This window comes from Vipera berus (genome assembly GCF_964194415.1).
Source record: "Vipera berus genome assembly, chromosome: 4".
Taxonomy (NCBI): Eukaryota; Metazoa; Chordata; class Lepidosauria; order Squamata; family Viperidae; genus Vipera; species Vipera berus.
This window is the reverse complement of record NC_138206.1, coordinates 5,679,111-5,693,482: the sequence shown is the minus strand read 5'-3', so window position 1 is coordinate 5,693,482 and position 14,372 is coordinate 5,679,111. Positions and strand designations below refer to the sequence as shown.

Here is a 14,372-nt window from a genome sequence, read left to right as displayed (position 1 = left end):
CAGAGGGATAGAATCAAGATCACAGGAAGTGTTGATATCACTTTACAAGGCATTGGGTCAGGCCACACTTGGAATCCTGCATCCAGTTTTGGTCACCACGATGTAAAAAAGATGTCGAGACTCTAGAAAGAATGTAGAGAAGAGCAACAAAAATGATTAGAGGTCTTGAGGCTAAAACATATAAGGAACAGTTGGTGGAATTGGGTATGTCTAGTTTAATGAAGAGAAGGACGAGGGGGGACATGATAGCAGTCTTCCAATATTTGAGGGTGCTGCCACAAAGAAGAGGGAGGGTCAACCTATTCCCCCAAACACCTGAAGACAGAATAAGAAGCAGTGGATGGAAACGAATCAAGGAAAGATCAAACCTAGAACTAAGGAGAAATTTCCTGACAGTGAGAACAATTAACCAGTGGAACGACCTGCCTCCAGAAGTTGTGGGTGCTCCAACATTGGAGGTTTTTAAGAAGAGATTGGACAACCATTTGTCTGAAGTGGTATAGGATCACTTGCCTGAGCAGGGGGATCAGACTAGAGTACCTCTCGAGGTCCCTTCCAACTCTGTTCTGTCTATTTAGAGCAATGTTGCTCAATCTTAGCAATTTTACACTGTGTGGACTTCAACTCCCAGAATTCCTCAGCCAGCTTCACCATGCTTTCAAGTAGCTTGCAAACCTAAAGCGACTTGAGATTGTTATGGCTTGTTCATTTTACAACCTGCTTTTTTTTTAAAAAAAAAAACCTCTTTCCTTAGTGGGGGCAGGATCTCCAGAGCGAACACGAGAAGTACCTGGTGCGACACTGTGGTGACATTCCCGTTTTTGTGTACAACTATCCCTATGATCTTAAGCCGTTCTACATGCGAGACAACGAAGATGGACCTCGTAGGACTGTAAGAACTAATTAAAATGCTTCGATCAAGGCAGACACGCTCTTTTGGTTTCTCGCTTTGCTCTCTCAAGCTTTTCGGACTGAAATAAATTCTCTTCTAGGATGAAATTGGTTTCTGCTTAATGGGGCTGCTTAATGCTAGGTTAGATGGAAGGAAAGAGAAAAAGGTGATTGACAGTAAGGGTGTCGGCCTTACCCGGTAGACCAGGGGTAGGAAACCTTGGCTCTTTTATGATTCGTGAACTTCAACTCCCAGAATTCCTGAGCCAGCATGGGGGAACTATGGCCCCTTCATGACTTGTGGACTTCAACTCCCAGAATTCCTGAGCCAGCATGGGGGAAACCTTGGCCCCTTCATGACTTGTGGACTTCAACTCCCAGAATTCCTGAGCCAGCATGGGGGAACTATGGCCCCTTCATGACTTGTGGACTTCAACTCCCAGAATTCCTGAGCCAGCATGGGGGAAACCTTGGCCCCTTCATGACTTGTGGACTTCAACTCCCAGAATTCCTGAGCCAGCATGGGGGAAACCTTGGCCCCTTCATGACTTGTGGACTTCAACTCCCAGAATTCCTGAGCCAGCATGGGGGAACTATGGCCCCTTCATGACTTGTGGACTTCAACTCCCAGAATTCCTGAGCCAGCATGGGGGAAACCTTGGCCCCTTCATGACTTGTGGACTTCAACTCCCAGAATTCCTGAGCCAGCATGGGGGAACTATGGCCCCTTCATGACTTGTGGACTTCAACTCCCAGAATTCCTGAGCCAGCATGGGGGAAACCTTGGCCCCTTCATGACTTGTGGACTTCAACTCCCAGAATTCCTCAGCCAGCATGGGGGAAACCTTGGCCCCTTCATGACTTGTGGACTTCAACTCCCAGAATTCCTGAGCCAGCATGGGGGAACTATGGCCCCTTCATGACTCGTGGACTTCAACTCCCAGAATTCCTGAGCCAGCATGGGGGAACTATGGCCCCTTCAGGACTTGTGGACTTCAACTCCCAGAATTCCTGAGCCAGCATGGGGGAACTATGGCCCCTTGCATGACTTGTGGACTTCAACTCCCAGAATTCCTCAGCCAGCATGGGGGAACTATGGCCCCTTCATGACTTGGGGACTTCAACTCCCAGAATTCCTCAGCCAGCACGGGGGAACTAAGGCCCCTTCATGACTTGTGGACTTCAACTCCCAGAATTCCTCAGCCAGCATGGGGGAACTACGGCTCCTTGTATGACTTGTGGATAGAATAGAGTAGAGTGGAATGGAAATGGAAATAAGGATAGGATAGGATGGGATAGAGCTGTAAGGGACCTTGGAGGTCTTCTAGTCCAGCCCCCTGTTCAAGCCGGAGAACCTTTTACCTTTGCCTTTAGCCATTCAGGAATGCCTCTGGAGACTAGCTGTAGGCCTGGTGGTGGTTTACTTTCGCACAGAGAGAGATTTCAGAGATACTTGTCACCTTCTGTTCCCTACAAGGTAGCAGCGGTGGATCTACTGGTCCCAGATGTTGGAGAACTTTTCGGTGGGAGTTTGAGAGAAGATCGCCTGGATTTTCTGCAATCTCGCTTACAAAGGTAGCGGGAGGGTGGGGTTATTCTGCCTGGCTGTTGGGGAAGAGGCTGGGAACCACTTAATAAGTAATCGAAGACTTTTCTGAAAGACGTCAAAAATGTATAGGAGAAAGAAGAGGTAGCGGGCTCAGGCAGGAGAGGACTTCTGGGGAATCTGTTTGCTAAGGATCCCATCTACTCTGGGCGATTACAATGCAGGAAGTCCTCGACTTGCATCAGTTCATTTAGCGATGGTTCAAAGTTACAGCCGTATTGAAAAATGTGACTTAGAACCGTTTTTTCACATCTAGGGACTCTTGCGGCATCCCCATGGTCACCTGGTCACAATTCAGATGCTTGGCAACTTGTTCATTTTTATGATCGTTGCTGTGTCCCACTGTCATAGGATCCCCTTTTGTGACCCTTGGAGAAACAAAGTCAGATTCACTGAACAACTGGGTTACTAACTTAACAATTGCAGTGATTCACTTAACAACTCTGGACAGACTCGAACACTGGGCGCTATCTAACGAAATGAAATTCAGTGGTGAAAAAAGTAAGGGCTCTACATTTAAGCAAGAAAAGCCAAATGCACAGGTATAGTATAGGGCAGACATGTCAAACACAAGGCCCGGGGGCCGGATCCGGCCAACGAAGTGGTTTCATATGGCCCACAAAGCCATCCTGGAAACAGTGAGGGAACGGCCCCCACTGCCTTGGCCCTGGCCCAGAGACCCTCCTTCTGCCAGAGACCCCCAGATCTGTCCCACTCCTGCCCAGGCCCCCATAGGCACCCTTGATGCGAACGATGTAGAGCTGGCCATGTCCACCCAGTAGGCCATACGCACTCTAGCCACGCCCACCCAGTAGGCCATGCCCACCCAGGCCATACCCACCCGGCCCCTTGAGGGCAACCGCAATGCTGATGCGGCCCTCAATGAAATTGAGTTTGACACCCTTGGTATAGGGCGTACCTTGTTCAATAGTAGCAACCGTGAGAGGGATCTTGGAGTCCTAGTGGACAATCCCTTAGATAGGAGCCAGCCGTGTGCGGCAGCTGCCAAAAAAGCCAACGCAGTGCTAGGCTGCATTAACAGAGGGATAGAATCAAGATCACGTGAAGTGTTAATACTACTTTACAAGGCAAGGCCTTGGTAAGGCCACACTTGGAATGCTGCATCACGTTTTGGTCACCACGATGTAAAAAAGATGCTGAGAGTCTAGAAAGAGGGCAGAGAAGAGCAAAAAAGATGATTAGGGGGCTGGAGGCTAAAACATATAAGGAACGGCTGCTGGAATTGGGTATGTCTAGTCCAGGGGTAGGCAACCTCAGCTCTTTTATGACTCAAGGACTTCAACTCCCAGATTTCCTGAGCCAGCTTGGCTGGCTCAGGAATTCTGGGAGTTGAAGTCCATGAGTCATAAAAGAGCCGAGGTTGCCTACCCCTGGTCTAGTCTAATGAAGAGAAGGACGAGGGGGGACAGGACAGCAGTCTTCCAGTATCTCAGGGGCTGCCCCAAAGAAGAGGGAGTCAAGCTATTCTCCAAAGCGCCTGAAGGCAGGATAAGAAGCAACAGATGGAAACTAATCAAGGAGAGAAGCAACCTAGAACTGAGGAGAAATTTTCTGACAGTTGGAACAGTTAATCAGTGGAACAACCTGCCTCCAGAAGTTGTGAATGCTCCAAGACTGGAAATTTTTAAGAAGAGACTGGACAGCCATTTGTCTGAAATGGTATAGGGTTTCTGCCTGAGCAGGGGGTTGGACTAGATGACCTCCAAGGTCCCTTCCAACTTTATTACTACTATTATTAAGGAAGATCACAAAATGGGGCAAAACCCCCTTATCCTATGTGTCACTTAACCACAGAAATTTATGGCTCAGTGATAGTCATTAGTCAAGGACTCCGTGTGTGGTGTCTTCAGTTCAGATGTTCTTTGAGTCTCTTTTTCAAAGGCGATGTTCAGACTCCTGTTTTTGTGCATTTCTAAATTTGGATTAGGGAAGGGCATGTAGTTTTGAGACCCCCACCTGCGAGTATTAGGAGAAACAAGATATTCCAATGCTTCTTTTTGGAACTGCAGATTCTGATTTGCCTTGCCGTCCTCTTGGGAGGGTTTTTCATCTTTCCTTTCGTGTCAAAACTACGGGTCACGGATTCTTTTGCGAGATATTTGCAGACATTTCACTATCCAGCTACGTAATATCCCTGTTTTCATAGATCAGCTTGTAGCGCTGTGTTGGTGGGGAGTAGTTTTTCTCCATGGTTGGGATTCTCTTTTCTGCTTGGTTGTTTGTCTTGTCTTAATCCATGCTTATCTGGGTATAGGCTGCCGGAGGTGATACGTGATCGTCTTTTTGTTTCCTTCTTCGTTTTTTTCATCGTTTCTTTTGAATGGTGTGTAAATGTGCTTTATCTCTGTGTGTCTGTTGATGGCTCATTTGTCTGACAAGCTTCTATGCTTTTTCTAGCATTTGGGGGAATTATAAATAATAAACCTTTATTGTCAAAGTACAACATGTGTACATTGAGATTAGCTGAGCCTCCCCCCGTGCTCTCTCCCCCCAACACAGTGACAACAAACCCTCCATCCCACCACACTATGTGAACCAACTACACCACACACCGGCCTCCCAAGTCAATTCTGCATAAGATTATGTCCCATTTAAAAGCCTAACAGCCCACGGATAAAAGCTATTTTTCAGCCTGTTGTTACGGCTGGCTATATTCCTATATCTCCTACCGGATGGTAGTAGAGTAAAGAGATACCGTCCAGGGTGTGAGTCATCCCTGAGAATCTTCCTCACTCTTCCAAGGCAGCGAGCCCTGGCGATGTCATCCGGTGGTGTCAGGGAACAGCCCACAATGTCTTGTGCTGTGCTCACTACCCTCTGTAATACTTTCCTGTCCGCGGCTGTCAGACCAGCATACCAAACCACAATACCATACGAGAGGACGCTCTCTATGGTAGACCGGTAAAAGGTGTTTGGAATAGAGTGGAGTAGGAATGGAATGGAATGGAATGGAATGGAATGGAATAGAATAGAATAGAATAGAATAGAATAGAATAGAATAGAATAGAATAGAATAGAATAGAATAGAATAGAATAGAATAGAATAGAATAGAATACAGAATATAGAATATAAAATATAGAAAATTAGAATAGAATAGAATAGAATAGAATAGAATAGAATAGAATAGAATAGAATAGAATAGAATAGAATAGAATAGAATAGAATAGAAGCTGGAACGGAACTTGGAGGTCTTCTAGTCCAGCCCCCTGCTCATGCAAGAGAACCTATAGTACCATTTCAGACAAGTGACTGTCCACTCTCTTCTTAAAAATCTCCAATGATGGAGCGGCCATGATTTCTGGTGGCAAGCTGTTCCACTGGTTAATTGTCCTCACTGTCAGGAAGTTTCTCCTTAATTCCTGGTTGCTTCTCCCTTCGATCAGTTTCCAACCATTGTTTCTCGTCCTTCCCTCTGGTGCTTTGGTGAACAACCTGCCGCCCTCTGCCTTGTGGTAGCCCCTGAGATACTGGAACGCTGCTATCGTGTCTCCCCTATTTCTCCTTTTCTTTAGACTAGCCAAACCCAAGTCTCGCAGCCGTTCTTCGTATGTCTACGGTTTCCCAGTTGAAACCGTGATCGAGTCTGCCCGTACGTTGTGAAATTAAAGGAGTTTTGTCATCGTGACCTCTTGACTGCTAGTTGATGTTTGTGGCTGTGCCGTGCTAGTTTTCTCCTGGGGTGGTTTTTCTGCTTTTCTGTCAAGCTGTGGGTCACCCGATTCTTCTGCAAAAAAAAAAAAAAGGGCTCCACGCCCAGCATCAAATGGATTGCGCAGAATTCCACAAAGCGCTTGGGGATTTCCCCCAGCAATTTGGCAGGCTGTGCCTTCTCCTGCTGATCAAATACTGTCCTTCTGAGAAAGCCAGATTGAAGGTGTGGTTATTTCTCACACACCCCTTCCCTTTGGAGCTGAGCTGTTGTTTACTTTCTCCTCGATTATCTCTTTAATAGTTCTGCTAACATTTCTTGTCTTCTCTCCCTCCAATTTATCTCTGCAATTCTCTATAATCTTACCTGGTCGGCTAAGAGTCACGCGATCAACCCGTTTGCCAGCCGTCCTGCTTTTATTTATTTGTTTATTTATTTATTTTAATCGCATGTTTCGTTGAGCCTTATGATAACATAAAAAAACGTAACGAGAACAAAGATTGAGGGGGGGGAAGGAGGGGGGGAAAAAGGAGAAAAGGGGAAAAAAAGTGCTGATTCCAACTCTTTCCCAGACAGAACAGATAATTTATTTATTTATTTATTTTATTTTATTGGATTTGTATACCGCCCTATTCCCGTAGGACTCAGGGCGGTTTACAGGGCAGTTAAAACCATGAATACGAAAAATTAAAAACAAATAAAACAAATTAAATTAAATTCAAGCCCCAAGAGTAAATCTAAAACCCAGTTAAATTAACAACCCCACAGTCTGGACCAAACAATCCTCAACATACGACCACAGTTGGGCCCCCAAATTTCTGGTTGTTAGGCGAGACGCTTGTTAAGTGAATTTTGCCCCATTTTACAACCTTTCTCGCGACGGTGGCCAAGCGAATCACTGCAACTGTTAAGTTAGGGACACGGTTGTTAAGTGAATCTGGCTTCCCCATTGACTTCTGCTTGTCAGAAGGTCACAAAAAGTGATTCACACGATCCCGGGAATACGGCAGCTGTCGGTAAGTATGAGCCAGTTGCCAAGCGTCTGAATTTTGGATCACGCGACCCCGTGGATGCAGCAGTGGTCGTAAGTGTGAAAAATGGTCAAAACTCACTTTTTTCAGCGCCGTTGTGACTTTGGACGGTCAGTAAATGTACTGTTGTAAGTCGAGGACTCCCTGTAAATTACTAATAGTTACAAGCTCAACTTTGTACATGACCTATAATTATTACAAGCCAGTTCTACAACTACCCAATTATTAAATCTTCAAAATTCTGAATTTCATTTATATTTTTCTATTTTAAGAATAAGGATAAGTCCTCAGGGTAGAAACTGGTATACCGGCATTTTAGTCTCGCATTAGGCATGAAATTGGCTGGGTGATTTTGGGCCAATCATGGCTAGATGGTGAGTTCTAATCCTGCCTTAGGTAACAAAGCCGGTTGGGTGACTTTGAAACCAATCACCAGGCGATGGAGAATTCTAGCCCCGCCTTAGGCACGCAAGCCATTTGGGTGACTTTGGGCCAATCACCAGGAGACGGTGAGTTGTAGTCCCACCTTAGGCATGAAAGCCCACCAGGTGACTTTGGGCCAATCATCAGGAGACGGTGAGTTCTAGTTCCGCTTTAGGCACCAAACCAACTGGGTGACCTTGGGCCAGTCACTGTCCCTTGACCCTAAGAAGGAAGCATTGGCAAGCCACTTCTGATAAACCTTGCCAAGAAAACTGAAGGGATTTCTCCAGGCAGTCTCTGACGATGGTACATGATCGTTGTGCAAGCATTTCGATAAGGCAGTGGGTGCGATAGATCAGCAGTCCCCAACTTTTCCAGCTTGAGGGCCTGGCAAGGCGATTGGGGAGGGGAGAGAATATGGTTTTGTGCGAGCGGCAGGTGCCCGTATGTGCAGGCAAAGCACTATTTGTGCAAGTGGAGAAAGCTGCGAGCACACACAAGTGTCCCAACGCTGGCAGGAGTGGAACTGTGCGTACATGCACACTTGCCCAACGCTTTTTGCGGCCCGGTTCTGACCACGCCACGGCCCAGGGGTTGGGGACCCCTACGATAGATGGTTTCATTGGTTTTTTCTTACGTATCCTCTGCGCTCCTTGAAGACCCTTCCAATTACCACGGTGGTTCCACGTTTGATTCTGTGATCTGTGTCCATCATTCCTTTCAAAGACAGGTTCCTGGACTCGGCTGTGAGTCAGCTTCACACACACTGTAAACACTCGTGATTACATTCCTCCCTGTTATCCCTCACCAATTTGTCATCAGGTCTGCTGGGAGCAAAATTCACAGTTTGCAGGCCGGACAAAAACGATCACCTTTGCCTGTCAATTTGCTCTTTTAAACTCGCTTAATGTCTGAACACACACAAAAAGCGGGGGCTTTTCATCTCTTTCGGTGTCAGAAGCAAAATTCTGTGGCACCTTAAAACTGTGGAAGCCCATTTTTTCATCCTGGCTAGAGATAACCCTAGCGGCAATCATCTTGAACATCTTTACTAAAGGTAAAGGTTCCCCCGCACGTGCGTGCTACTCATTTCCGACTTTAGGGGCCGGTGCTCATCTCCGTTTCAAAGCCGAGGAGCCAGCGCTTGTCCGAGGACGTCTCCGTGGTCATGTGGCCGGCATGACTAGATGCCAAAGGCACACGGAACGCTGTTACCTTCCCACCGGAGTGGTCCCTATTTTTCTACTTGCATTTTTACGTGCTTTCGAACTGCTAGGTTGGCAGAAGCTGGGACGAGTAACAGGCGCTCACTCTGTTACGCGGCACTCGGGATTCGACCCGCCAAACTGCTGACCTTCTGATCGACAAGCTCAGCGTCCTAACCCACAGAGCCGCTGCGTCCCTTGAACATCTTTAAGAGGCTACAAAACGTCAACACTGATATTAATTTCATTATAATATTATTTATATGCCATCGTCCAGATTTGCCGCATGCAAATGTAATCTTTTTGCCAACTTCCTAGCGTTCTGGCCTTTGGCTGACAAAATATTATTTTGTTGTTTCTACAGGTTGAAGCTTGAAGACACCTATCAGTGGTAAGATATATTTCCTCGATATTATTCGTGTCTTCCCCTGGCCTTTGGAAATCTTCTGAGAAAAAGCAAATAAAATCTCAGTTCAACCAGAAACCAACCTTTATTATGTTAGTGATGGCCCTTTATAATAAACGTGACAATGTGCCACCAGTTGGGATACAGGAAAGCCCCCCCCCCTATTTTTTTTTTTAATTAACCAAGGGACCAGCAAGTCCATGTAGTCCTTGGACTTATGACCATAATTAGACAGGAATTAGTCATACCAGCCATTAAATGGATCACCACATGACTTTGCAACATTTTTTGCAGCAGTGAATGCGGCTCTTGTAAAGCAAACGCCGTGGTCGTTAGGCAAATCCATTGCCTATAAAGGGAATTTTTGCTGGAAAATGGAAGTAAACGCTGATTTCCGGCGAAAAGATAAATTATGGTCAAACAACTGTAAAAGTAGGCCTGTTGCCATAAGCCTGGGGTCAGAGGGGCTGGTTGTTGGAATTTTGAATCTGGGTCATTAAGTAGCCCTTAGCGCATTGGAGGTAGTCCTCGACTTTACAACGGCACTAGAAAAAAGTGACTTATGACCATGTTTCACACTTAACAACCACATGGGCAAAATTCGGATGCTTGGCAACTGGTTCCTATTTATGACGGTCGCAGTGTCCCGGGGCCACGTGATCCCCTTTTGCAACCTTCTGACAAGCAAAGCCAATGGGGAAGCCAGATTCACTTAACGACCGTGTTACTAATTTAACAACTGCAGGGATTCACTTAAGGACTGTGGCAAAAAAAGGTCGCAAAACGGGGGTAAAACTCACTGAACAAGTGGCTCGCTTAGCAGTGGAAATTTTGGGCTCGGGTGGTCGTAAGTCGGGGACTATCTGTACTTGTTAAGCTTTGAGTGCAAAACGTTTCAAGTCCTCTTGAAGGTAAAACTTGAAAATGTCTTCCGAGTTTCCACTGGAGGCATAAAAACAAGTCAGACAACGACAGATCCTTCCAAACGCCAAATAAAGATATTTTTGCATTTGTCACAGTTCCCCTTTTCCCCCCCCCACCCCCCCATCCTTTATTTCTCTCTCTTTCCCCCAGTTCTGCTCCATGACATCATTTCCTCCTTTCTTTCCAAATTTACAAAAATCTGCAAAGGCAAAAACCACACTGAATGCCTCTTGAGATACTCCTCTGCCGGTGATTCTTAAATCTTCGAGAAGCAGAGAATTATCTCAAAGGAGCAAAACCCCAGATAAACAATTGTAGGGTTAGAAAGACCACGGTACAGAAAGACCACTGTAAACTGACTGTGGTTTTCAATAATTTGTCTATTTATTTCCCCCTTTTTTTCTTAAGAGATCCACCTTGGAGTAGTGGTTAGGGTGCTGGCCTAGAAATTGGGAGACAGTGAGTTCTAGTCACCCTTTAAACGTGAAAGCCAGTTGGATGACTTTGGGCCAATCACACTAGGAGATGATAAGTTCTAGTGCCGCCTTAGGCATGAAAGCCAGCTAGGTGACTTTAGGCCAATCACTAGGAGACAGTGAGTTCTAGTCCCATCTTAGGCATGAAAGCCAGCTGGGTGATTTGAGGCCAATCACCAGGAGACAGTGAGTTCTAGTCCTGCCTCAGCCATGAAAGCCGGCTGGGTGACTTGAGGCCAATCACCAGGAGACAGTGAGTTCTAATCCTGCCTCAGCCATGAAAGCCGGCTGGGTGACTTGAGGCCAATCACCAGGAGACAGTGAGTTCTAGTCCTGCCTCAGCCATGAAAGCCAGCTGGGTGACTTTAGGCCAGTCACCAGGAGACAGTGAGATCTAGTCCTTTCTCTGCCCTGAAAGCCGACTGGGTGACTTTGGGCCAATCACCAGGAAACAGTGAGTTCTAGTCCTGCCTCAGCCATGAAAGCCGGCTGGGTGACTTGAGGCCAATCACCAGGAGATGGTAAATTCTAGTTGCGCCTTAGCGATGAAAGCTGGCTGTGTGACTTTGAGCCAATCACCAGGAGATGGTGAGTTCTAGTCCTTTCTCAGGCCTGAAAGCCGGCTGGGTGACTTGAGGCCAATTACCAGGAGACTGTGAGTTCTAGTCCCACCTTAGCTTTGAAAGCCAGATGGGTGACGTTGTGTCAGTCCCCCTCCCTCAGCCCAACCCACCTCACAGGGCTGTCGTTGTGAGAAAAATAGGAAGAAGGAATATTATATATGTTCGCTTCCTTGAGTTATTTATCGAAATAAATAAATAAAGGCTGGATAAAAATCTTACATAAATAGAAAATCACGTTGAGAAATTGGAAATGTGAAATTCCAGATATCAAGATGTTGGAAATGGGTGATCTACCTGTTTTGCCAAATATTTCCTACGAATCCAAAGATACAGCAATACGTATGACTGTGGTAGAGGTTTTGTGGTATATGGCAATACCTTTACCAATCATATTTATAGAGCAGTGTTTTTCAAGCATGGCAGCTTAAAGGTGGGTGGACTACAACTCCCAGAATTCCCTTGCTGGCTGGGGAATTCTGGGAACTGAAGTCCACCCATCATGAAGTTGCCAAGGTTGAGAAACACTGAACTAGGGGAATGTATTCATTAGTAAATCAGTGACTATTGCTAAGGATAAAATATAAGGTATTGCAGATTTATTTTTATTATTTTTTTCCTGAATTGGTGTTTTTAATTCAGGGGTCTTCAAACTTGGCCCTTTTATGACTTGTGGACTTCAACTCCTAGAATTCCTCAGCCAGCGTGCTGTCGGGCCAAGTTTGAAGACCCCTCTTTTAATTTGTCTCCTTTCAAGTTTTTCTTAGGGGTTGTTGTTGTTGTTTTGGAGTTTAAAATTTTGTTAACTCTTATTTTTTGTTTTTAAAAAAGAGAGTTTTTAAAAAATGTCGGGTGCTGCCGCTGCACTATAGTAAACAGGAAGCTCTGATTGCAGATAAGCCATTAAACTGATTGGGAAATAAATCCAAGGCTAAATTATCCCATTTCTTTGCTGCGCAGGTACGTAGAACTGCGCCAATTTGGATCAACCCCCCACGGAGGATTCGGAATGGGGTTCGAGCGATACCTGCAGTGCATCCTGGGAGTTCAGAATATTAAGGATGTCATTCCGTTCCCGCGATTTCCTCACTCGTGCGTTTTATAACTCTTTGTCCCAACTTCTGTTTTCCTTCTGTTGTAAATTTACGGCATGCATAAATGACTCTACGCAACATTTAGAGAGAGAGAAAAAAATAAGAGACTTCGTTTTTTTCTGCCTCTTTTTTTTCTTCTATTTTTCCTTTTTCCCCTTCTCGGTTTTCCACTAAATGGAGGGTAAAACTCAGATTTGAAAGCTGCCCTGTCTGCAGAAGTAGGTATTTGTGTATATCAGGGGTCTTCAAACTTGGCCCTTTTATGACTTGTGGACTTCAACTCCCAGAATTCCCGAGTCAGCCCTCAGGGCTGGCTGAGGGATTCTGGGAGTTGAAGTCCACAAGTCATAAAAGGGCCAGGTCTGAAGACCCCTGGTGTGTATATATATTCCATTTTCTTCAAATCCATTTTTAAAAAACGCAGGGCCCTTTTAACCTTCTGACACCTGCCTGGATGTAGTCCAGTTATACAGGTCATCCTCAAGTGACGACTGTTGCTTTAGTGGTCCTTCGAAGCTACAGTGGCGCTGAAAAGAAACAAGTCCTCACACTTATGACCATAGCAGCATCCCCACCACAATGTGATCACAATTCAAGGAGCTTGGCAACTGGCATGTATTTACAATGTTCGAAGCATCTCGGGACCATGGGATCACCATTTGCAACCTTGCCAGCCAGCTTTTGACAAGCTGGATTTGCTTAACGGCCGTGTGATTCAGCTAACAATCGCTATGATTCGCTGTGAGAAAAAGGTTGTAAAAATCAGGCGTGACTTTTTTTTAACAACCGCTTTGTTTATAATAATAATAAAGTTGGAAGGGACCTTGGAGGTCTTCTAGTCCAACCCCCCTGCTCAGGCAGGAAACCCTATACCATTTCAGACAAATGGCTGTCCAGTCTCTTCTTAAAAACTTCCAGTGTTGGAGCGTTCACAACTTCTGGAGGCAGGTTGTTCCACTGGTGAATTGTTCTAACTGTCAGGAAGTTTCTCCTTAGTTCTAGGTTGCTTCTCTCTTTAGTAACTAAAACTCTGGCCTGTGATTGTTAAGTCAAGGACTCTCTGGATTGAATATATTCAAACTTTCCTAGGTCTTCATCTGCCAGCTAAGATAATTTCAGCACAGCTCAGATCTCAGAGCCTGGGAAAGCAAGAAGTTTTAATTACCGGTAGTTTGTGACTGGATAAAGCGAAGATTAAAGCAGCTGCAAAATTGTTAAGCGCCACCGCTTTGAAATAGTAAAAGCATCTGAACTCTTGTCTCAGTTCTATCAAGATAAAAAGATTAAAAAGCTCCTTCAAGATGCATTTGATTCTTAGGGACCTCAGAAACAAGACTGCATAGCTTTCTTAGCCACAAAGCTGATTTCCCATCATCTTGTTCCAATATTATATTTGGCTTTGCTTTTCAACGTTCCACTTCAGCTCTGGGATTTCCCTAATTAACATTTCAAATTATATTCTGATTTGGTGAGTTTGAAAGAAAATATATGCTAGAAACTGGTAGACCTGAGACCGTGAGTCCTAATCCCACCTTATGCATGAAAGCCAGGTGGGTGACTTTTGGCCAAGCACCAGGTGACTGTGAATTCTAGTGCCGCCTGAGGCATGAAAGCCGGCTGGGTGACTTTGGGCCAATCACCAGGTGACTGTCCGTTCTAGTGCCGCCTTAGGCATGAAAGTCAGCTGGATGACTATGGGCCAATCACCAGGCGACTGAGTTCTAGTTCCATCTTAGGCATGAAAGCCAGCTGGGTGATTTGGGGCCAATTATCAGGAGAGGGTGAGTTCTAGTCCTGCCTTAGGCATGAAAGCCAGTTGGATGACTTTGAACCAATCACCAGGTGACTGTGAGTTCTAGTCCCATCTTAGGCATGAAAGCCGGTTGGGTGATCTTGGGCCAGTCACTCTACGCCAGAGGGGTCAAACTGCCGGCCCACAGGCCGGACACGTCACGCGGAAGCCGCGCCCACCCCATTGCTGGCAATGGCAAAACAGTCCCGATACGTCGCGTGACGTCGCGGGTT

The 14,372-nt window shown here is 45.8% G+C and overlaps 1 protein-coding gene across 1 annotated transcript in view; it reads left to right on the top strand.

Moving 5' to 3' along the window:
• The window catches only part of LOC308668149 (asparaginyl-tRNA synthetase-like), a 60,849-nt gene extending 48,285 nt beyond the window's left edge, over nucleotides 1–12,564 (top strand). Inside the window, exons 12-15 of the mRNA XM_081327841.1 lie at nucleotides 755–892; nucleotides 2,369–2,466; nucleotides 9,192–9,218; nucleotides 12,214–12,564. Of these exons, the coding sequence (XP_081183967.1) occupies nucleotides 755–892; nucleotides 2,369–2,466; nucleotides 9,192–9,218; nucleotides 12,214–12,358 (408 nt within the window). The 3' untranslated portion in view covers nucleotides 12,359–12,564. The remainder of the gene's footprint in view (nucleotides 1–754; nucleotides 893–2,368; nucleotides 2,467–9,191; nucleotides 9,219–12,213) is intronic.
• Nucleotides 12,565–14,372: the final 1,808 nt, after the last annotated feature.